The sequence below is a fragment of the Vicugna pacos genome, chromosome 7, assembly GCF_048564905.1.
Source record: "Vicugna pacos chromosome 7, VicPac4, whole genome shotgun sequence".
NCBI classification, from domain to species: domain Eukaryota; kingdom Metazoa; phylum Chordata; class Mammalia; order Artiodactyla; family Camelidae; genus Vicugna; species Vicugna pacos.
In genome coordinates, this window is record NC_132993.1 from 36,650,241 (window position 1) to 36,675,460 (window position 25,220).

The following is a 25,220-nucleotide window of genomic DNA, read 5'->3' on the forward strand; positions in this document are numbered from 1 at the left end:
TTCCAGACACAGAAAGATAAGCCATAAGCAGGTGAGATGGTAATCCTGGATAGCATCACCAAGGTCTCCTCCTACTATGTGAACTGTAATAACTTCACCCACATCTCTCAATTTCTGCTGAGTTCAAATTTTACCTATTGACCCCAAATTCTTTAGCTAATAGTATCTATCTCAAAAGGGTAAATTATGGCTTGTTATTTCAAGACAGATGAAAATACTGTATTTCTGTGAAAGTTACTGAGAGTCTAATAAAAACCTAAACTATTTCTTCACTGTCTGTCATTAAATACCCATGTATCTCAGGTATATACTAAATTAACAATAGATTAATGCCCACACCCCACCAAAATCAGACAACAGCACAAATTAGAACTTAAATTACCTCATTCCTACAATAAGTGCTCAAACTTTTAAAGATCTCCAGTCTTCACTTTCCCCGTATCGCAAATTCACTTCTCACCTAGCCCTCTATTCCCTCAAAGAGAACGTTTCACACAAAAATATAAAGCCATCCTTAAAAAAATTATCCAGAATTTAATAAAACTTGTATTTTATTAAGCCTGCTACATGCCCTGCCCTGTTTTCAGATCCTGGTGCCATAGCCTCCGTTACCCACTTTGCTTATATGTGATTTTAAGTAGAATAGTTTAGAAAAGTTTACTTATTCAATCTAGAAAAATAAATGGAAAAAAATTTCAATAGAAGTATCTATACTATGGTACTTTTCACTCCTAGAATTCATAGTCTAGTAATTCAGCATTCATAGAACAAATTTCTATAATGGAGTGAATTTTAAATAGAACATAGTAAGTAAAATAAGTTCTGTTAGATGTCTTTCCACAATAAAGTTAATGAAAGTCGAACGATCTGCTGTGTCAGGATAACTCATCTTGGCCATTTATTTTATGTTCAATATTATGTTTAACTAGCCTTACTTTCAGTTAGAGCCATGTCTGTTATTACGTGGATCAGTAAGCCCATATATGAAATTCTTCCTTAGTTATTTTTATATACATATCTTCATAAAAGGAACTAAAGGCCCCAGATACAAGCTTTGCATCTTTATGCTCTACTTGTTTACATCTGCACAATTACAATCTAGGTGAGGTTCATAAATTAACATATAATCTAGAAGGGATGCAAATAAAAATCACCGTACCTGGTTTCTGAACTGTACTGCAGACAAAATCTGCTTTTAGAGGCAAGCGGATTTCTGACAAAGTAACTGATCCCTTGGAAGGGACAAATTCACTTTGGGATATGGGACCAGCCTTATCCTTCCTCTGTGGCCCTTCATTCTTCAATTTATTCAACTCATCAATCAGAAGTGTTCTCTTCTCAGCTATGTAGAAATATGCAAATTAATATTTCAAGTAATAAAACTGTAATTGTTTTTAAATAAAACCAATTTAAGAAAATGTACTGACATAGCAATTGTATACAAGACCAAAGGCAAAATCAGTAACTCCTTCTTTACACAAACAGGTGGTAGGGAGTTGGGTAAAACCTTGATTGCCCATCTGTTCACCAAATCCTTGTAATTCAATACTTCAACTTTTGGTCAGTTTTCTTGTGTGATTAGTCTCTCCATCCTTACCTGCCCTGTCATCCATCACCACACATACACACACACAACAAAATTCATATACATTTTTTAGCTATACATACATACATAGGTGCAGAGACAATGTGTGTGTGCGAGCGTGTAAATATAGTAATACATTCACTCTTAGCATACTCTTTACGACTACATTTCTTCAAATGTATTACAGGTTCTTTCACCCTTTCATGCAAACTATATTTTACTTTACATGCAGAGTTTTCACAAATCTTGTAAGAAACAAAAAATAGATCAGCTGAAACAGATGATCAAAAAAGCCCTTTCTCTAAAATTCGAAATTTCTGAATATACTAGACCAAATGAGTTTTCCCTGGTTTGAAATTGTGTTGGAATTGCTTCAGGTGTATCACACATACTTGCAATTAGAAGAAGTCTTTCCGCTTCGGCTTCTTCTAGTGACCCTTTTCCATGCTCTTCATCAACACAACAGTTAAGAGCCTGGCTAGCTTGATAGATCACTGTCTGCTGCAAATTTATTTCATTATTGAGTTCCTAGTGAAACCAATGAGAGGAGGAAAAAAACCCACATTTTTAATCACCATTTTCACTTTACTTAAATTTTAATTATAACTTATCCAATTAGATAATTTCCAAAACATCCAGAGTGTTAAGTCAAAATGTTACAGTTTCACTGTTCAAGTTTCTAGACTATGTACCAAAAATATCTAACATGCTATATAATACATTAAACAATAAACATTCTTCCTTGTGAAAAGACTTTCAACTCATACTTATTAAAATTATACTTTTATTAAGGAGCTATATCTTACAAAGTAGAGATTTAGAAATTAATGATTCATTTTATTTAAATCACATGTATGTTATAGTTTTTCAAATGCTTTCCTTAGCATAAAAGAATGCCTAAGAGCAAAATAAATGTCACATTTCACCATCACCTAATTTATAGTTATACTTTAATGATATTTATGAGAAATAATCTTTTTTAAACACCTTTATTGTGGTATGATTCCTGTACAGTAAACCACACATATTTCAGATGTACAATTTGATGAATTTTGATAAATGTATTATTACACCAATGAAACCACCACCACAATCAAGACAGCTAACATTTCCATCACTCCCTAAGAGGTGCAAATTTCAAATTCCCAATTTATCCCTTCCCACCCCCTTTACCCTCTGGTAACCATAACTTTGTTCTATGAGAAACATTCTTAAAAGTAAGTATTTCAGCAATATCAAACAAGCGTCTAACTTTTCCAAAAAAGGGGACCTTTCTCAAACTGAATTTAAGCACAAACTACTGAGCTCCTATGTGTCAGACACTGTTCTAATCACTCAGGATACAGAGATAAATAAGGCGGGCCCTTTTCCTCAAGTAGCTCACAGTCTCATGCCATAAACATTCCAAATTCCCTTTCCACAGAAGTACATACCTGCATTTTCTGTTTGATGTTAACCTGACAAGGAAAGCCATTCTCTTTTTCATCCAATTTTGAAGAAACATCTTCCTTCCGAACAATCACCTGCTTTATTGAAGGACGGTCTGTTTCTTTGACTCTTTGAGATCTATATGCATCAATGCTTCAGAAAATAAGTTATACTCTGTTAGGAATCCAGCAACACACTAAGCACTATCCCTTATTGAACATATCAGCAGAACTCGATAATGATACTGCAACATATCAGCAGAACACTCCACTAGGATAGAAAACGCCATTGGGTGAAAGTGAGGCTGACCAAAGCTATTCCAAAGCTTTATAAAGATTAACATTAATAACATTGTAAGTATAAATAACACAACTTGTTATGTCAATCTAAACCATGACTTTAGTGAGTGAATGTCTTCCGAAATGTTCTTACCTATAAGGAAGATCACGATCTTCAGAACCAAGGCTATCACCAGACTCAGCTCGAGGGACACGGGGTCTCCGGAATTTTCCTGGCTTGGGACTTTCATCACTTATGCTGGTGTCTTTCAATTCCAACCTAGGCGAAGAAACTAAATTCTGCAGGAAAGCACATCAGAGATTAGTAGGTTTTATGGATGACATTGATTCTAAATGAGAAATCTGAGGAATTGAATGAATTCTTATCTTATTACTAGAAAATAAATATCCAGTAAGTTGACTGATTCATCATAAAAACAAGGCAAACTAAAATAAGTTCCTAAAAAGTGTATGAATAGAAGTTCAAAGTCAGCTGAAGCCTACATTGTAACTCTTTTTAAAAATATTTCTAATTGAATCAATTTCCAAGCAAAGCTACAGTTACTCAATTTAGGGTGATGGCTAATAACAGGAGTTAACTCTCAATAAATATTAGTTATCTGTCAGGTGATAAATACAAATAGGATTTAAGATTCACTTCAAGCCCATGATGTAGGTATGTTTTCAATCTCATTTAACAGATGAAGGAACTATGGCAAAGAAGTTAACCTGAGCAACAAACATCAGTAAATGACAGAGCCAGGATTTGAGCCCAAATGGCCGGCCTTCTAAGCCATGTTACAGTTGGGATTTTATCTAAGGCCAACAGGAAACCACTGAAGAGTTTTAAATTCTCTTTTAACAGAATTAACATTGGGTTTGCAAAGTACCCCTGGGTACAAAGTGTCAAACCCCCACGCATCAACTAGAACAAAAGGGGATCCCAACACTACTTAGTTTCCTTACATCCTGGCCCTGTTAACAGTTAGTCTTTTCTTACCTCTGGACTTACCACACCAACTGTCTGTGCTAATGGAGTAAGTAAAGACATTGAGGAGATATTCAGCGCATCCTCCTGTTCTTCGCTGCTTTCTGCGTCTGCTTCATCTATCTCCTCTTGGATCTTTTCCACATCTAGTTCACTTTCCTCTAGGACATCACTGAAGATGTCATTAATTACTTTTGAACTGTTGATATCATCGTCATCATCCACGCTCATCTCAATTTCACGTACCACTTCTGAAAAATATTTTGATAGGTGAATGCTGTGATATAGACCACTATGTATGCTAACATTCATATGCTCACTCAATAAACAGGGGAGAAAACCCTAAAAAAAAAAAGTACCTCCTAAACAAAAACAAAACAAAAAGAAATAGAATACTAATAATATAAAGTTCCAATTAACATTTTCTAAGTAATGAAGGTGGGAACTATCAAAAGCTGATTCAGTGCTTTGGGTTTAAGAAAGAGTATTAAGTACGAACTCAAAATGCAAGATAGTAACCAAAAGCTCAGCTTTACAAAAAACACTTTCAAATAATTCTTTTCCTTTTGTTGGGAGCTGCCCTTTTCACGTTGCACTCAACAACAGGAAACCATTAATATTATTTAGGACGCGTTCACAAATAAGCTCCATGGGTCACTAATTCCTCTAACAGTATACGCAGAGTGTGGAAGGGCAGCGCATTCCTTTCTCTGTGAAAGTGAGTGACAGCCTTAATCAGATTTTCACTGGGGTCCGTCTGGGACCTAACGATAACTGTGAACAGTACTGTATCTTTGTGGAAGCTAGAGTACTTCCTAGCTGAAAAAAAAAAGACTATTATAAAATCACAAGACATTCTGAAATACAGAACACTGTATATTTCAATATGTGTTTCCATCAATATACTAATTCTTACAGTGTGTCCAGAGTCAATAAGAAATAAAGAATGAAAACCAACCAGTCTGCTGTTCAATCTTTGGGTCGGATGTTACTTTTAAGGACTTGTCCTCTTCTAAAAACAATGTTATTTTCAAAGGGCTAGACTTCGTCATTTCACATTCAGTAAAACCTGAAAATATTTTAGGAAAAACCATATGAATATATATAAGAACCTAGAAATTTTTGATTAAGGATTCTTCTGTATTTTTTTATTATAAAACTATGCATTTCAAATCTAGAGATGTATAAAGAATCCCCCAAAACACCTCTTCTCTTAACTTTCCCATCTCTCTCTTCTTCCCCACCAAGAGAAAGGGGACATCAATATTACCAGGTTATTCCTTGCTCTTCCAGTTTCCCCCATATGCATACATATGTGTATATCCTTTTCTTTTATCAGAAAGTGATACTATACATGGTGTTCTGCACTTTGTTTTTCATTTTTAAAAAAAATATCGATACAAACACTTAACTAGCAATAGCAAAAAACTACCTCAACATAATAAAGACCATATATGAAAAGCCTACAGCTAACATTATACTTAACAGTGAAAGACTGAAAGCTTTTCCTCTATGATCAAGAACAAGACAAGCTAGAGACAAGCCCACTCTCACCACTTCTATTCAACATAGCTTTAAAAGTTCTAGTCAGAGCAACAGGCAAGAAAAAGAAATGAAAAGAATCCAAATTTTAAAAGAAGTAATATTATCTTTGTTCACAAATGACATGATCTTCTATATAGAAAACTCTAAGATGCCTAATATTTTATGATAACTAAAATGGAATACGATCTATAAAAATTTTGAATCATTATGTTATACACCTGAAACTAATACTGTAAATCAACTGTAACTCAATTTAAAAAAAAAAAACTTTTGTGTATCAAAAAAGACAAATGCAGTAACCAGGCAAACTATGGAATGAGAAAAAATATTTGGAAATCATTTATCTGATAAGGGGTTAATACTCAGAATCTATAAAAAAAACTCCTATACCTCAACAAAAAAAATCAAATAACCTTATTAAAAATTGGCAAAGGACTTGAACAGACATTTCTCCAAGATAATATACAAATGGCTAACAAGCATGTGAAAAAACACTCAATATCACCAATCACAGGAGAAATACAAATCAAAATCACAGTGAGCTAACAGTTCATACCTATCAGGTTAGCTACCATCAAGGAAGCAGAGAATAACAAGTGTTAGCAAGGGTGTGGAGAAACTGGAACACTTGTGCACTGCTGGTGAGACTGTAAATAGTAGGACTACTATGGAAACCAGTAAAATCGCTTCTCAAAATATTTTTTTCTAACCTTTTTTTTTTTTAATGGAGGCGCTGGTGATTGAACCCAGGACCTCGTGCATGCTAAGCTCTACCACTGAGCTATACCCATCCTCCTCCAAGCTTCTCAAAATATTAAAAATAGAACTATTACATGATGAAGCAATCTCACTTTTGGGTGTACAGCCAAAAGAATTGAAAGCAGGGTCTCAAAGAGGTATTTGCACACCCGTGTTCATAATAGCACTATTCACAATAGCCAAGAGGTAGAAGCAACCCATATGTCCATCAACAGATAACAGATAAACAAATGTGGGATATATATACAAGGAAATAGTATTCAGCCTTAAAAAGGAAGGAAATCCTGTCACATACTTGACACGTGACTTGTCAATATGGATGAACCCTGGCACATTATGCTAAATTAAATACACTAGCCACAAAAAGACAAATATTTTATGATTGCACTTATGTGAGGTATCTAGTCAAGTTCACAGAAACAGAAAGCAGAATGCTGGTTACCAGGGGCTGAGGAGAGTGGGGGATGGGGCGTTGTTGTTCAATGGGTTTTGAGTTTCAGTTTTGCAAGATGAAAAAGTTCTGGAGTCTGTTCCTTAACAATGTGAATATACTTAAAGCTACTGAAGTGTACACTTAGAAACTGTTAAGATGGTAAATTTTAGTAAATGCTTTTACCACAACTTAAAAAAAATTTTTTTTAACTATGATATGTTTAATGTCATTACATGCAAAGCTACCTTAATCTTTTTAAGCAGCTACATAATATGTGATTACATGGATTTAGCACAGTTTACTTACAGTCTTCCGTGGATGGGCACTTAGGTTGTTTAAATCTTATCACTATTAAAAATGGTGCTACAATTAATATCTTTATATGTACATCTTTGCACACTAGTTCTAAGAACTCAACTTACAGAAACACTTGCTGAGAAGCTGAATTAAAGAGCGTGCACACTTTACAATTCAATAGATATTACTCAATTTTTCTCCAAAAAAAAAGTTACAGTAATTTATACTCCCATCAAGAGTATGAGTCCTCACTCTGGAGAGAGAACTAAGGAAGAAGGATATTGCATGGCTAGATATTTGAAAAAGTACATGGAAAAGAAGAAATGAATCTGTCTTTTTACACTAGCACAGCATTTCTGCTTTCTAATCCAATTTCCAAAACCATGGTAGATTGAAATCTACACTTGAAGTGAAGTAGAAATAGAAAATGATTACCTGTAGGTTCTGTACTAGACGGTTTTGCTGGTATCTGATTTTCTGTCACCTTTTCTGTTACTGGAAGTGATGGAGCATTTGCCCCAACTTGATGTTTTTTGAGAGGAGTGTTCTGAGAGCGAAGTTCCTGCAAAAAGCAAATGAAGAGACAAATTTTACTTCTTAAAACTATAATTTTTTTCTTTATACATGTTATTAAATGAAACAAATAAGAATTATTCTATATAAGCTTCCTCAGAACAAAATCAACAATGCACATGAACGGGTCCAGCCATGTTTAGAACAAAAGCCCGTGCTAGTTTATATTATTGGTAATTCACAGTATGTAAAATCTTTTTTAGAGATCAGCGAGTAAGAGAATGAAAATTCACATCAGAGTTCAGCTTTAGATAAACCAATTCAAGTGAAAGCCACATATGGGGAAAAAACAGTTCCCCCGAGACACTGATCTCAGCCCACATCTATAAAATGTAGTGACAGCTTCTATATCAGGGTGCACTCATCAGTTATTCAGTGCATAAAATGCAAAGAAAACAAAGGACAAAAACTGATCAGAAGGAAAGAAAAGAGAGAAGGGGGGAAAAATCCCTGAGTCTTTTTTAATCACTTATAAGGCTATGACGAAAAACACTCATTGTTTGTGTGTTTTTGAAAAGGTTTTATGATTAAAGCAATAATTGCAATAAGCAAATAAAAGTAAGAATAATAGCAACTAATATCTGGATACGGCTTATTACATGCCAGTCACCTTTCTAAGCACTTTATATTATAAAAGCCTCACTTAATCCTCCCAATGATCCTGTAAGTTAGGCAATATTATGTCCATTTCACAGAAGAGAAAACTGAGACAAAGGAGTGTGAAATAACTTACACACACAGCTAGCAACAGGCAGAGTCAGCTTACAAATCCAGGTATTCTTGTTCCAGATCTAGGTCCAGACTACACTGTCACTCAAGTTGGAAGAAGCTTTTGATGGACAAACACAAAGCAAACTAGCAAATGCTGTGCTGGAAACTATTTCAAGGGTAGGTAAGACGCTTGGGGAGGAGAAGACAAGGTAGGACAAGACCATTACAGAAGAACGGGCCGGGCATACCTTGAGAGCACAAAGCTCTTGTGCTTTGTATACAATAGGAACTCAAAAATTTGTTGAGTAAGTGAAAGAATGACTGTGGTGGCAAGGAAACGCCAACTGCCCTCATTCTCAGGCTTAAACCAAAGCTTGAAAACACAATGCTAAACAAAGTCACTAAGCTCCATCTCCTTTCACTGTGGATCACTGCCTGAGGATAAACACAGTGGTGAAAGGAGGCTCTGGGCTCAGGTCTGGTCAGAATCTGTGGCTTCACCACTTACCAGCTGTGAATCTTTGGACAAGTGATTTACCCCTTAAGTCTTAGTTTCTCACCCAGAAAAGGGGGAATTATGTTACTACCTGATTTAGACTATTCGTAGGAGGATTACATGATGCATTAAAAACAAAACAAACAAACAAAAGTACTTATCAGAGGCCCGGCATACTGTAGACATTGAATAAATATCAACGATTGTAAGGATCTTATTATTTCTGTCTTTTCCATTAGTCTCATCTGCATACTGCTCTGTATTTTCTCTCTCCCCTATGTCAAACTCCCCGCTAACTGGGCTCTCTGAAAACCCTTTAAAGTGCCCAAACAGCCCTCTTCCCTGATAAACAAACTCCCCTACATCCTTGTCCTCTTCACTAAATATCCCCTCCACTTTCTAGCCCTATCAGAAGCCCAGCGCCCACGTACAGACACACCTTACAACTGACTAACAAAGCTGGTTCTCTCCCTGAACCCTAACAGCATGAAGGCAACGTCCTCTCCAGTCTCTAGCAATACTTCCACATTCTTAGAAATCCTCTTTTAAAAGCTCCTTCTCCTTTGAGGCTCCAGCCATCTGATCACCCTACTTCTCTAGTCCAAGACCTGCCACCGGATGGGTGATGTTAGTATCCACAAGTACTTTCCAAACAATACTTGGGCCCCTCAGTTGCATGAACACTTCAACTCCAAAACTTCCACCACCACTGCAATCCAGCCAGCCACTGAAAACCCGTTTCTTCCCTGAAATCCTAGATGCAAATATCCCACTCTAACAGCACCTCCAATCTCTCTCTTACACAGGAATTCCTACCAGATCCTGTTCTTTGGCCTCATGGGAACCTCTGGTCATTTGATGTTTTCCTTCCTCTCACCCCTACACTCACATCCACATTAGACCTTATGACCCTTCACTTCAGTTTTACCAATATTTTCAACCCCCTACCTCAACTGGACTTCCATTCCTCTTATCAAATCCCCAACGCTGGAACAACCCAGCTTCTCCATGTCTATATCCAGGCTCTGTGGACATACCTAGGGAAAAACTCACAAGTGCATAGTCTGGTTCTACTATAAATCTACGCTCTCACAGTGCACCTGGTTCTCAGCAGTACCCCCTAGCTCTTCTCTTTCGGAGTCAGGCCTCTCTTCCATCTTTCAGAGTATTTCACCTGTCACCCTCCCATCACGCAGAATGAACCAAAGAGAAGCAATCAGATAGAACATCTACCAGTTTTCTGTCACCTTAGCTCTAGAACTATCAGCCCCCAAACACTGCTTTCCTTCTTATCACACCAGGAACTGTGCTAATCCTGTCCTTTCACTGTGCTCTGGCGTCCATCCACTCTAACCTCGTCAAAGACTCACCCCCTCCCATCAATTATCACCCCCTTCTCCTTCCCACAGACACCAAAAGTGACTTAAGTCTCCTCAGAAAGAACAAAATGAACACAAATGCAAACCATACATCACCTCCTTATCCCCCTCCAGCCCCCACCGACCTTCTCCCTCCCCCGCAGAACTTCTGAGGGCTGGCCCACACGCCCGGGCTCTGCTCTTCACTCACTACTACCTGCATCCCACCCTCACCGCTTCCCTAAAACTGCTCCGCCTAAGTCACAACAAGCTCCTTCTTTCCATGCCCACTGATCTCGGTCCAATCCACACTTGACAACAACGCCTGACAATACCAACCACTCCTTCCTCCTCTGAAAGGCTCTTTCTCCCCTTGCCTTTAGTTACACCACATTCAACTGCTTTTTTTCCTGCTTTTTGGCTGCTCTTTCTAAGGGTACCACAGATGAGTTTTGAGGCGGGGAACTCCTCAGCTTCCTGTTATGTGTTCAGAATTTTCTTTATGGGCATATGTGAAACAGTCTAGGCAGGGATTTCACAGGTCTATCGGAGATTATTTAACACAAAAGAGTTTAAGACCTGTTGTCCTATATTTTCCAAAGATGTAGAAGGAAAATCATGAGACTGTGAGATAGTGGCAACCAAGTGAAGCAGGTTCTTCAAACAGAAGAGAATGATCAACAATGTCAGATGCTGCTAGTAGGTCACGTTAAACACCTGAATGACTACGGATGATCACTAGTGAATTTGATAAGGGTATGGTCTGTGGAGCAGGTAGTGGTGAGAGTTCGAGTGGAGAGATGAAGAGAGAAGGGAGGGGAAGGACTGGTAAAAGTAAGTAGAGGCAGTGTTTTGGAAGAATTTAGATGAAAAGGAGGCAAAGGAAGGGAGGGCAATGGGGGATCAAAGGAGCTGCTTTTAAGATCATAGATAATAGCTTACTCTATGCTGATGGGAGGGATTAGAACATTCACTCCTTCTTTCAAAGATAAATTTATTGAGCTCCTACTGTGAGCCAAGCACTAAGAACTAGAGATGAATAAGGCTCTCACAGACAGAGGTGGAAGGCAAATTAAGACAATTACAGGAAGATCAATATTCCAGTGAGGTAAACACAGGATGACATGAGCCAAAGGGGGGGGGGTGGAGGACGGCCAAGTAAACACTTGCAGAGGGGATTAAAGTGTGACCTGTTCTCAGTGAAGCAGGAGCTCACCACAGAGATACTTCATCCAGCGAGAAGAGCAAGGCAAAGGCAAAGAGATCTGAAAACATGGGGACATTGGAGAAACTGCAAATAGTGTACATGACAAGACGGAAGCACACATGGGGAGGAGCAGCAAGGAGGAGCCAGATTCTAGATATTAAGTCAAGCACTTCAGACATTTTTCTGAGGATGACTATGGGAAGCTCTCTAGGATTTTAAGCAAGTGAATACATGAATACATGAATATCTGCCTTTTAGAAATATTTTTCTGGCAGCATTGGTTAGATAGACTGGAGAGCAGCCAGACTAGAAGCAAGGTGTTCAGTACAAAGCTATGATATTGATTAAGGCAATGGCACAGAAAATACAGAGGACAAGGCAGCTTGGTGACATACTTGGAAAATGTATCACTGGATATGTGTGTGTGTGTGTACGCAAGCACCAGAGGCCAGGGGGTGGGAAGACACAGCAATAAAAGGAAGGAGCCAAGGAGGAACCCCCAGATGTTTTAGATGATGAGATACAGAGTAAAATTCTAAGTGAAGACATGACTACATGGGGCAGAGACGCCAGCAAAGTGTAGAAAGCTCCACTAGCCAGCCAAGGCTCAACTAGAGTTCAGGAGAGAGGTGAGGGCAGCAAAGCATCATTAGCATGTCGGTGAGTGGCTGAAGCTAGATATAAGGATGGGAAAGAGATGTCCCAGGACAAGTGAAAAAAAACAAAGGTTGAGATCAGAACTCTGGGAAACATGATTTGTTAAGCAAAGGAACTGATTAAAAACAAAATCAAACAGATCCTTCTCAAAGAATACTGGTTAAACATATTGCTCTATTTCCCGTGTTAAATATAGTTCTATTATTTTTAGCTTAAAAATATATCCTAACACAGGGAAATTAAGAGGTATAAATTTCCAGTTACAAAATAAATGAGTCACAGGGATGAAATGTACAGCATGGAGAATACAGTCAATAGTAAAATAATATCTTTGCATGGTGACAGATTGTAACCAGACTTATTATGGTGATCACTTGTGTACGTTTACAGAAATATCAAATCACTATGTTGTGTGCCAGGAACTTACATGGTGTTGTAGGTCAATTATACTTCAAAAAACAAACTCACAGTAAAAGAGACAGTTTTGTGGTTACGAGGCAGGAGTAGGGGAAGGGGGAATTGGATGAAGGTGGTCAAAAGGTACAAATATCCAGTTATAAGATAAATAAGTACTAGAGATATAATATACAATGTGATTAATTAACACTGTGTGTTATATATGAATGCTGTTAAGAGAGTAACTCCTAAGAGTTCTCATCACAAGGAAGAAATATGTTTTCTTTTTATTTTGTATCTATATGAGATGATGGATGTTCACAAAACTTATTGCAGTAATTATTTCACAATGTATTATACTGTATGCCTTAAACTTACACAGTGCTGTATGTCAATTATATCTCAATAAAACTGGAAGAAAAAAATTTAAATGTATATATATATCTCTTAACACAATATTTTGTACACAGTTGGCAAATGTGTACTATTTCATGTAGATGAAACAGTAGATAGTTTCACAGCAGAAATCTTGTTGAAGGCTAATCAATGAAATTTAACATAGAGTAGTATGAGTGAAGAGAAATCTGGGAGGTATTTGGTAACTAAAAAGATTACAGATAGTCTTAAAGTATGGTACTGGGGGAGAGATATATGATCATTGATGAAAAAAGTACATTCTGAGAAACATTTTGAAAACAGCATCTAAGTAGAATGTTAAAAGAAATCTGAAATCAATTGAATGATGAGAATAATTTTGTAGACCTGATTTTAAGTAGGTCATCAGTGAATATGATAAAAAAGTTCCATTACATGAGAAAATATGACAAGAGAAAAGCAAAGTTGGTATGAACTTTTAAGGAGTTTATGAATGGAAAGTGGCATAGTTAACAGGAACAAGAAAATGTATAGAGTTATTTTACAGTAGAGAACCAGAAGTTAGATCCGAGCACTACTTTGGTACCCAGTTCACTTTTATATTTCCTGTTTATTTACCTGTTTGGTTTCTAGCTGTTTGCTTCTTGAGTTTTCGCCTTTTTCTGCACTCCATAAATTGCCCTTGTCAAGTCGGCCACGAAGACATGCTAGTTCTTTTTCACGTTCCTAAAACCATCAAAAACTCTATTTTACACAAGAACCAACAGTATGTTTAGTAATATCCAAACACTAGTAACTTTACTCGTCTTCAGTTTTAAGATTAAATTCACAATACACATGGAATACAGGATAATAATATTTCTAACTTGAAATAAGTGATACAGAGAATATAGATGCTCTTTATCGCAGTCAAAAAGACTGGTGTCAGAATTCATAGTTTGATTTCTAGGTTCTATGCTGAGATCACATAGTAAATAATGTTAAAAGCAGTAAGCCATACCTGCTTGAGTTGTTGCGCTAAATGGGTAGTAGATGAAGATGCGTTTTGCCTCAACAATCTTTCTTGTATGGCCTTTGTATTTGGAGTGACAATGGGGGTTCTTTGGGGTGTGCTACGAGATGGACTTCCTTTGATGTGTTCTTGACAACGCTCTCCAAAGCGTTCCAAGAAAGGCTTAATTCCTGCTCCTCCTACAGAAAACACATTTTTGGAGGCTATTCAGAATAAGTAACAATTATGATTTCTATGGGAGAAGTTCTAAAACTCAGTCCAGCTCCAAAATGCTTTAATTCTACTAGGAACATTCAGTCAGAAAGTAAACATTTAGTAAGAAAATAGTTCAAAAAAAATTTTATCATACTACTTAATTCCATGTCCTAAAATTTTCTTATAGGATTTAATTCTTTAAAAAAGAAGAATTTTTAAAAGGTAGAGTGAGAGGAGACTGGGGATTAGGAAACCCTTAAACTAAATAATCAGAACGTAAATGACTGGAAATTGACTGCACATATATTAATAATACACCCTAACCACCAAGCGTCCTGACCATAATAACCAACTACTAATATTTCTCCAGCCCAATATACTTTACCTTGTTTTTAGTAAGTCTAACATGAAAATCTAATGATTAAATCCTTTCTCTCTTCCAAAAAGAAAAACTAGGGATAATTCACTTTATCAATGTTTTGATTTTACAAAAATCTTAAAACAGTACTCATCTGAAATAGTATGAGGTACATTTAAAATAGGACAAATGGGATATACATCACTTTTATTACAAGGATGCTAGGGTTGTATTATATAAAAGGAAGTTTGTCTATATCAGTAATTGGCAAACATTTCCCTATACAGAACCAGAGAGTAAACATCGTTGGCTTTGCAAGGCATATGGCCATTGTCACAACTACTCAAGTCTGCAATGAAGCATGAAAGAAAAGGCAGTAAATGGGCATGGCTGTGTTCCAATAAAACTTTATTTGCAAAAATAAGTGAAGGGTAGGATTTGACCTATGACCATAGTTTCAAGACTCCACATGTCACTTATTACCACTCCATCCCATATCTCAAACTAGAGTCCATTAAGAATACAAATGAGTGTGTAAATTAAATATCTCTGAGGTCCTGTTAATGTATTCTGGGTATATTCAGTAGCCAAGAATAATAAAAAGAATGCTTCTTATTTATGCCATTCTTTTCTATGTCATTAAGTCTAGAAAATTGGGAGTAATAGTGTGATTCCATGTGGGGATTTTGCTACTATTTCCACTTCTCATTTTGGCTCATCTGGAAACTGACTGGTTTCTACTTACTCCATAACTAATGGATTCCCCACTTTCATCTCTCTGTCTGCTTCTCTTTTATGATAAACTATAGTTTCTGGAGAGACTGTATTTTTAAGAAGTTAAAATTAAGAATGAAAACAGCCTTTCCAAAGGCAATTCTAATGAAAAAGAATACAGCTCAAAGTAAACTATACTGCCACTTATTTGAACCATATTTTATAGTCCTGTGTTTCTCACTAACAGCATGTGGGGGTATACCAGAAGGTATAAGTCACCACAAGATAAATATGGTCTTCCTGGACCATCAATTTACTATAGTAAAATTGAACTTGCATACACTTACACACAATATACACACATACAAATAAAATGGGAGTACAGTCATTTGTATACATATTCCCTTCCCTTTGGTATGAGGGGTGCTTTCATAGTGAAGTTTGAGAAACACTGTTCAGCACACTTGGTTACAAGAATGTTTCTCTATTATGTCCTTAAAATGTGATTTCCAGTTGTATATGCTTTGTCTGCATCAAGAAGTACAGAAGAAAGCATCTAGCATAGTCATTCTAGAAAAAAGCATGTTTAAACTATTAAAACGTAACAGGTTAAATTCTTGGACCAGTAACTGGGCTAGTCTACACTAATGAATATTCATTCAATCAATGACAGCTGAATTTGTGGAAGTCTCACTTGATCCATTTGGACATTTGCCCTGGCAACACTGTACCATTCACAACTGGATATTTAAAATGCAGAGAAAAAACACCCTGAAAATGGTCAGCAGTACTTTGGATTTTTAAAAATACATAACCTGGTGTTGTAGATTTGTCCTTAGCTTGAGACTGCAGACAAATGTCTCTATTTAATTCTTCCTTGGGCCGAACTGTTTGGGGTACAGTGGACTTCTCAACTGATTTCGATACCGCTGTTTTCAGAGGACTAACGGGAGTTTTTTGAAGAAGTTCAGAATTTTTAGCACTGGTGATGGATGTAGTAGAAGATTTCACTGGGGAAGAAGTAGCTTTCTGAAACATGATAATACTTAGGGTGAATAACAACATTCACAGTATCTAAAGGTAGTCCTACGACAAAACACCTCAAATCCTATCTGCTCGGTAGCCCTTCTGTAAGCTCACGAAAAAACATTTCTTGCTAAGAGAGCAAACCGATTTGAAAGGTTTGGAAAAAAATTAACTTAGAAAATGCTATTATTCAAAATTATAATACGTAGTTAAGGCTCATAATATAATGACGGGTAATTTAATACGAGGGACAGGACCACTCGCTATCTAAAAAAAAATTTCTTTATATTACTGCATTAGTACTTTTATACACGTTAACTGTATTAGGTCAAGTTACATATTTATTTGTATTTTAATTAAGTCAATGTTAATTTAACAAAACCATATCATGTACTTGATGGGGAATTACAAGTTCTTCAGTACTTACTATGTGCCAAGCACTCTACTAAGTACATTACACACATTATCTCATTTAATCCTCCCATAACCCTTTCTTTCCCATTTTATAAATGGAAAAATAAGGTTTTGCAAGATTCTCCAAAGCAACACTTCTAATTATGTGACAGGGCTGGGACTGAATGCAGGTCTGTCTAATTCCAAAACCTGGCTCTACACTTAAACACAATGCTCAGAAACACATTTTTTTTCTTTTTTTGGTTTTTGAATCTTGTTTTTAAAAACCACTGAGATAATATATGTGCAAAGTAATCTTTCAGATATTTCAAAAGGCTATATACTGTGAAAGTTTTGCGCCCATCCTTGACAATTGCCCTCTGGAGGTAACTACAGCTACTAGTTTTCAGAGATATTTGGTATCTTGTATTTAAACACATACATAAAGCGTTCTAATGAAGAAAGTAATTTCAGTGGTCTCCCTGATGACCAGGAAGAGGTCCCACCATTCCATATTATATTGTTTGGAATTACATTAGATTAGTGTGATTTAGTTGTCAACTGCTAATTTATCTTGGGACAGAGTACCAAATTTATGATTTTTTTACTTTCTGTGAAACAAATACTCTAAAAACACATATAAACACCCTATATACATGTTATAAAATAAATACCTACACACACACACACACACACACATTATCACTCATAACAACAACAACAACAAAAAGGTTTCCAAAGACCAAAATTCTATTTACTCACCACAGAGCTGGAAGTCGCAACATTAATCAAAGATGCATCCACAGCACTCGAGGATGGGGCTTTATTCAAAGAGGCCTGGCCATCCCTTTGGGAACAGCATGTAGCTTCCTGCTCAACACTGCTGCTATTGATCCTAGCAGATGCTCCACTTGCAGAGGAAAATTTGGATAAACAAGTGGTACCAGGCTGTTCTTGTACACTGCTTTGCTTTGCAGATGAGCTTTTTACATCATCTTCCCAGGAGCAAATAGTTGCAGCAAGGTTGGCCAGACGGCCCCTTCTCCCAACGGGAGTTGCTGAAGCATCTGAAAGGGCTGGTTTGGGAGGGGAGGCAGCCTTTTCCTCTGATGGCACTGTTGAGATGGGTGAGCTTTCAGGTATATTATCTGAAAATGTTTTCAGAAAAAGAGTTAAAAACCCGTAAGTTATGCTGTCATATGCATGAAATTACCAAGCTGCTTAAATTTGACAATATATTTTTAAACCAGACACTTAATCCAAATTTTAAAAAAAAATTGCTACATCTATTTTTTTCATTTTTTTAATAGATTATAAACCTATAAGATACCATACATTTAGGTTATGTTTTTAGAATTAATTCATGATGTTATAACACTGCAGAATTTAAGGTTACATATTCCATATATTTGTTTTAAAAATGGCTTTGAGCAGTACTATACAATAGAACTTTCTGCAATGATGGAGATGCTCTATATCCATGCTGTCTGATACAGAGCACCTGAAATGTGGCTAGGGCAATAAGAAACTTCACTTCATTTTAATTAATTTGAATTTAAAAGCTACATATGGCTAGTGGTTACAGTACTGAACAGCATAGGGTTAGACTAAAATGTTTTTCCACACAGTTCCTTCATTTGGAGATAAATCTCCAGTAAGTAACACTTAACTGACAAAGGCGTGTATGCACAAAGAGTATACAAGGAAGTCAAAGTTCACAGCATTTTCTAGTCCACAAATTCAGTCAATGGAACAGGTATTCTTCCTACTGTCCAAGGCTTATTCCTCTGCCTGAAGTTTTAATTCAACTCCTCCAAAGCCTTCTCAGGGATCTCACTCCAGATAACCCCTTCTTCCTCTCTACAGACTTTCTTTTCTGCACATAAATATGTTCAAGACTCTTGCATTCTAAAACTAAAACCAAACGTCCTCTCATCAACATTCACCCTCTTTTAGCTACTGTCCCTCCTTCCCTGCATGATATTCATTCACCACTCAACTCACTTCAGTCTGCCTTCTGCCTACACCACTGCCCTGAAGTTGCTTTTGCTATTGTCACCAGATGCCTACACACTTTGCAGGCCTTATATTGTATTTCCATTTGTGACATCATCATCTACTAGTTCTGTCTTTAAGGGTCTGACTTCATGGTCTCCCTCTAATGATCAACCACGTCCATATGGCTATCCCACCAGCACCCCAAATAATATATTGAGTTCAAATTGCCCCAAACACATTCCTCCTCATCATGGCCTCTTCCTCCATTTTCCCTACTCATCTACCACCCTGTCATCAAGTCCCACAGATCCTTTCGCCTAAATCTCTTAAATCCAGCCTCCTCTGCACTTTCAGACCATTATCATTATGCCTGAATTATAACATTAGCCTTCTAACTGGTCTTTCTGCTTCGAATCTCTTCAGTCCCTCCTCAACGCTGATGCCAGCATGCTCTTCCTAAAACATCTGCCTACTTAAACTCCCCTGGTACTTCCCCATCACCTCCTGCTTAAATTCCAAATGCTCTGGACCCTGCTGCTTTCTCCAAGCGTATCTCTTCCTTCTCTACCACATGAACCATGTACTGGAATACTCTTCATACGGACACTATGTCTTTGGTACCTCTGTGCTTTTTATACATTCTGTTGTTTCTGCCTAGAATCCCTCTACTGTCTGAAGCCAGCCGCCCCTCGAAGTCCAGGTGAATTACCTCTGCCTCCTCCAGGAAAGCTTCCCTGACCACCACCTCCCCTACAATACCATTTTGCATGCCTTTATCATTTTCCTTAGAATAAGCACTAACCTCTAAGCAGATGACAGTTTTATTACCATGTTTTAGGATTGGGCTTAAAAGACCTCTAGCTCTTCTAACTATTCTCTGTCAGAAAGAAAGGCTTCAGATAAATTACATTTTAGTATAATCCCTCAAACATTTAATCGGCTTATATCCACATCCTTGTATAGCATTCACTAAATCATTCATCACAAACACTTTATTCACATGTTTCAATGCTTAAAATTAGACAGGCTACGATGCTTTAATGAGATTTCTTTTCAAGGCTGAGGCAGGCATTTGTTAACATTTGCTTTCAAAATATTCAAAATCACTGCTGGAACGTTTTCTTCTCTAGAACGTTTAGGGCCTTGGTTGTTCTTCTGATCACGTGTTAAATCACACCCCTCTTTCTTTTTTCAAAAAAAGAAAATCTGCACTCTGCTGCCCTTGGATACTCCCTACAGAACAAAAACGGGACACCATTCTATTCAGGCAAATCTACTGGTAGCATCTTCAGGCATCATAAAGAAGCCTGGTTAGCCCCACCCACTATGAAAAGAAATAGGTATAATTGACAACATGGAGTATCAGCACCCTGATATGCACCCCCCAAAATCAGGCAGGTCACAGTCGGTAAAAGTTGAGCCCTAGAGTCAAACTACTGGGTTTGAGGTGTTAGCTGTCAATGGTGGGCAGGTATCTTAGCCTCTCTGAACCCCGTTTCCTCTTCTACAACATGAGGAAAAAGCAGAGTGTATGTCTTACGATTGTTGTAAGAATTAAATGCTATACTATTTTAGGATAAAAAAGTGTCTAGCATTTCGCACAGTAAGTATTTGCTCTTGAGATTATCATCACTGTCAGAAGGGATAATCTTAAATACTCTGTTATCCAATACTTATCAAAATTTCAGTTAAAAGAGTTGATAATTTATGGAAGACTGCCTGAAATATATGTAGCCCATCCATTTCTTCAGATCACTTGGTCTTAATTCTGGTTCTGCATCAGAATTACTTATAGAGTTTAAAAAAAAAGAAGAAGAAAAGAAAGAAAAAAAGAGCACACCCCAGGGCTCCACTGCACTCCTGAGATTCCAATCCAATGGTCTGAGTGATTCTGATACACAGGAGCTGGGTTGAAAGCCAAAGCTTGAGGAACGCTTCCTTGGGGAAGGCCCAGTCGCCACTGAGTGGTCCACTGCACTGTGCTGGCTCACTCTGGAACTCTTTTACTGAACTGAGCTTGGAGCCAGGCTGTCTGCCTACCTTGAGGAATGTTACATACTTGCTAGCTCCCATGTCATTTTTGAGGACCCAGGGAAGAAAGTTCTCTATGGTTCCATTTTTGATCTTATAAACATTAGTCATGTAACTGACAGTGTTTCACCTCTTTGCGTTGGAGGCTAGCAAGTTCAGAACCATCTCCAGCAAGTGAGGAAGACCTGAAGGCTGGGATTTAATAAACCAATTTACCCTTCACTATGTTTTTCCTTCTCTTCACCTTGATTTCCTTATTTTTCTCATTTTTAATACAGGCATTTTTATAAATCATCCAAGGCTTTTTTGGTAACAAGGTAGGAGATAAATAACATTTATTGCAGAACAAACGACCCTGCTGCATGATTGCTGATCTGCTCTCAGGCTCTCCATCAGATTCTGGGCTCATGAAAGGCAAAGACCAGGTCACTGTATCTGCCTCCAGCATCTTAGCTTTGTAGGTGCTCAATAAATGTCTTTTGAAGTTTTCTCTCTCCCCTATTGAACAGCATTGCATACCTTGGTCACTCAAGTTTATTTAATTAGTGAATTCATGAAACAGGATTACTTGAATATAGAACCGAAGGTCAGCAGTACTGATAATGCTAACAGTATAGTTTAATCTCTATTTCTTTTTATTGCAAATAAAAGATAGTTCCATTGCAAGATCAGGTTTTTGTGAGTGAGTCTTAAGAACCTCATCATCATCTGCTTCATGTGCTGAGAACACAACCAACTGATAAATATATACTGATATATAAGCCACTTGCAAGTATTGCTTGCAAATGGATACTCAGGATATCGACAAAAAAGCATTTACCTTTCATGTGTTAACTGATACATAACATTTTCAACATATCAAGTTGAATCTTACTGAAGCAGATTTAAAGACCACGCCATCCATGTAATTTATACCTGTCACATCTTCGTTATCCCAATGACGCCGTTGCTCGGCCAGCTTTTGCATTCGTGTTTTGACTGAGGAAGCTGCAGTTGCCTCTGATCTTGAGTTCAGGCCTCTCCTCATACCCAGCAGCGCTGCCGGGGCAGCCGTGGAATCACTAACAGGAGCTGGTGCCTGTGGCTGTGCCTGAGGGGACATAGGACTCGGAGAACAAGAGTTTGTAGAAGCTGACTCAACCGGTTTTTCATTTTCCAAGTTAGAAACTTTTACTTCAGTGTTGTCAGAACAGCGTTTTTTTGATGGTGATGGTTTTGGACAAGATTTTTCTAGATTAAAAAGGACAAAAAAGAAAAAATAAAAATTCTGTAATTTCTAACATCATGAAAAACTTGCAGTAAATACTTGACACATTAATAAAACATTACATCTCTCTTTAAATAATTTTACTTACAACAAGAAATATGTAAAATTCTACTTTCTTTCAGTAACTTAGAAATCTAATAGGAGAGATTTCTCTTTAAGCAAACATAATTTACGAGTTAAAAAACCTTAATGAAAAAATATTCAAATAACATTTTCAAGATATATGCATAAAACTCTACATGGTCTTAAGACCCTAGGAAATAAAAAAGTGCACACGCACAGAATAAGCAAATGTTCTAAGAGATTTTAAAGATTATACAGCCCAGTCATCACATATTTAGGTAAGAAAAATCAGACCCAGAGAAATCAAGTTAACTGCCTATAAAGTGATACAGTGAGTTAAGGAAACTTTTCTGCTTTTAAAACAATCTTCCACAAACAATAATAAAAGGGGTAGAAGGGTACCTGGCTTGAGGTTTAGGAAGCAGGGAATCAAAAAAAAAAAAGACTGAATTATTTGATCGCTATCAAACAAATTCATCAGTACAAATATTAAACATTTCACATTTTAAACTTCCATGAACACCTCTAAAATGAATTTAAAAGTTCTAAAAAAAAAAGAGCTATCCAAACAAAAGGCATGTAATTTTTACCCAAGAATGAGTCTTAACATATCTCCTAAAAAATTGAACTTTAAAATGTAGGGCATAAATTCCACATAAGGTCAGTTTCATTGGCTGCCTGACCAAGCGTTCTTGTTCCGGCAGTAATTGAAGTAACATGAGGGGGAAGTCATGATTGCCCTCATAAACATCAGTCCAATGAAATGTACATCATGAAACTTTCCAATCTCATTCAACTCATTTACGGACAGATTTTCAATGAATTTGTCTAATCATTTTTCTTTGGAAGTGTTCCTATTTTAACATGGTTCATCACCTGGATGTGCAGAATTCTTCAAGTTTACGTTTCTTATATAAAACAGTAAATATTTCTATTTAAGCATCAAAACCTAGTTCCAGTCACTAGTTTTCAAGTACACTGTACTCAATATTTGATTGCAGAAACGTGTGCCACAGTGAAAACAGAAGAAGAGCCTGGACTGAAGCCAGGCCTCTATTTTCTTATGTGATATACAGAGCAGTCCCTCCCTTCAAAATGTGTAAACACACAAAAGTAAATTCTCATTCTATGATTAGCTTAGAAAATAATTGTGACCAGCACCATACCCTCATCTTTTTTGTATTGGTTTTGCCCTCTGTAATACTCTTTGTCTATATGTATTTTAAATTTATACTAAGGAAACTTACCATCTCCAGACTATTCCAAATGCTAGGAAAGATTAAATCAGCTGGCTCATGCAGGCTGAGGATGCCAAGATTTAGGAAAGAAAAGATAAGATTCCAGGTGTGTTTGGGTTTGTTTGTGTGTGTATGTGGGGGTTTTTTGTTTAATTTTGTTTTTGTTTAATTTCACCATTCTGTAGACTAACAACCTATACTTTGCAACCAGCTCCAGAGAGATGGTTCAGCAGACAGAGGATGAAAAGGCTCATTCAGTTTCAAGCATCTGCAAGCAGGTCTGCCTTTTGTTGCCCTGCTCATGCCAGAGACACCATCTGAACCTGGCGGTCAGCTCCTCTGGCATCGTTGGGGTAGAAAAACCACATCCTTGCCAGTAAGTGTTCCACTGCTTCTTTATTATGCTTCCCTTAGGGTTTTTAAGGATATTTTGGAATGAGGAAAATAAAGTTCAACCAATTAATCTGAAATACCTGTTAGAAATTCTGCTCTGGCCTGATAGGTTCTAGGCTTAATATAATAGGCCTGAAATATAATAAGAGGCTGATCTTCCCCCCAGAGGCTATTACATTTGTCTCCCAAAGACCCCCATTCTTCTACACGCCCAATACAATGGTTGGGGCTTATCTCCTTTTAAAAAATGCAAAATTTACTTTTCCCCACCTTCACCACCAGTTAGGGGTTGCTGGTTACTTGCTTCTGAAAGCGGCTCCCTGACTCGCTTGGCGTGAGTCACAGACCGTGCTGCTGGGATGGGCCGCTCCGCCATCTTTCTCTGAAGATTCTCTCGTCTGGCACGGGTTCGTTCAAGCAGTTTCTACATATATGATATATCAGAGCATTAAAACACAAGTTCAGCCAAAGGTTCACAAAACTTCAGGTACCTTCTAAAATCCCTAATTGCCATCATGCAGGCTAACAGTTAAACACATTTCAAAAGTGAAATCCTAAGTAATTAAGTCAAGATTCACCAAATGAGCACCCCACAGTCAAAATTATTACAAGCGTAATATCAACATTAAAGGGGGAATAAAATGTATAAAGTTAGTTGAATGAGATTGTAAATGACTACAGATCTTTTTCTGCCTCCATCAAAAGGTAGAATCTGTTTCCACACCTTTGGATTGGGCTGGCCTTATGATTTACTTTGACCATTAAAACGTGGCAGAAGTAGTGATACTGTGTGACTTCCAATCCCAGGCCTCACGATGTCTTGCAGTTTCTATTCTCACTGCCTTGGAACACTGCCACCACCTGAAGAAGCCCAGGTTAAGCCCGCTAGGCACACGGCCCAGCTGACTGCCAGCATCAACCATCAGACGTGAAAAGAAGGCCATTTTACACCATCCAGTCCCAGTTAACTTGTGTATCACTGCAGACTCCTGCATGACCTCAGGGGACACCAGAAGCCCAGCTCAGCTGAGCCCAAATGCTGAGCCACTGAATCATGAGAAATAACTTGATAGTTGTTTGAGGCATCATGGTAGGCAGAATAATGGTCCCCCAAAGATGTTCACTGTCCTAATCCCCCAAACCTGTGAATATGTTAATTAACAACCTTGAGATGGAGACATTATCCTCGATTTTCTGGGTGGGCCCAATGTATTGTATCACAATTGTCCTTATGAGGGAAGAGAGGCCAAGGAGGTCAGAGCCAGAGAAGGCCAGAGTTAGAGCAGATTTGACAAGAGAAGCAGAGGTCTGAATGATGAGATTGCTGACTTTGAAGATGGAGGAAGGGGCCACAAGCCAAAAAATGCAGGTGGCCTCCATCAGCTGGAAAAGGGGAGGAAACACTCTCCCCTACAGCTTCCAAAAGGAACACAATCTTGCTGACAC

General features: G+C 37.5%; 1 protein-coding gene across 3 annotated transcripts in view; it reads right to left on the bottom strand.

Annotated features, from left to right (window-relative positions):
• ANLN (anillin, actin binding protein) overlaps positions 1–25,220 on the bottom strand; it is a 50,427-nt gene that overhangs the window by 20,257 nt on the left and 4,950 nt on the right. For 2 of the 3 annotated variants that reach the window (XM_006201893.4, XM_031674277.2), the window contains exons 2-14: positions 24,045–24,198; positions 21,729–22,043; positions 17,547–17,932; positions 16,181–16,394; positions 14,087–14,277; positions 13,705–13,812; positions 7,749–7,875; positions 5,238–5,348; positions 4,292–4,530; positions 3,446–3,591; positions 3,019–3,166; positions 1,978–2,113; positions 1,160–1,342 (exon numbers count right to left, since the gene is read on the bottom strand). In XM_006201893.4, the coding sequence (XP_006201955.2) occupies positions 1,160–1,342; positions 1,978–2,113; positions 3,019–3,166; positions 3,446–3,591; positions 4,292–4,530; positions 5,238–5,348; positions 7,749–7,875; positions 13,705–13,812; positions 14,087–14,277; positions 16,181–16,394; positions 17,547–17,932; positions 21,729–22,043; positions 24,045–24,198 (2,458 nt within the window). The remainder of the gene's footprint in view (positions 1–1,159; positions 1,343–1,977; positions 2,114–3,018; positions 3,167–3,445; positions 3,592–4,291; positions 4,531–5,237; positions 5,349–7,748; positions 7,876–13,704; positions 13,813–14,086; positions 14,278–16,180; positions 16,395–17,546; positions 17,933–21,728; positions 22,044–24,044; positions 24,199–25,220) is intronic. The other variant, XM_072964673.1, reaches the window with a different exon arrangement.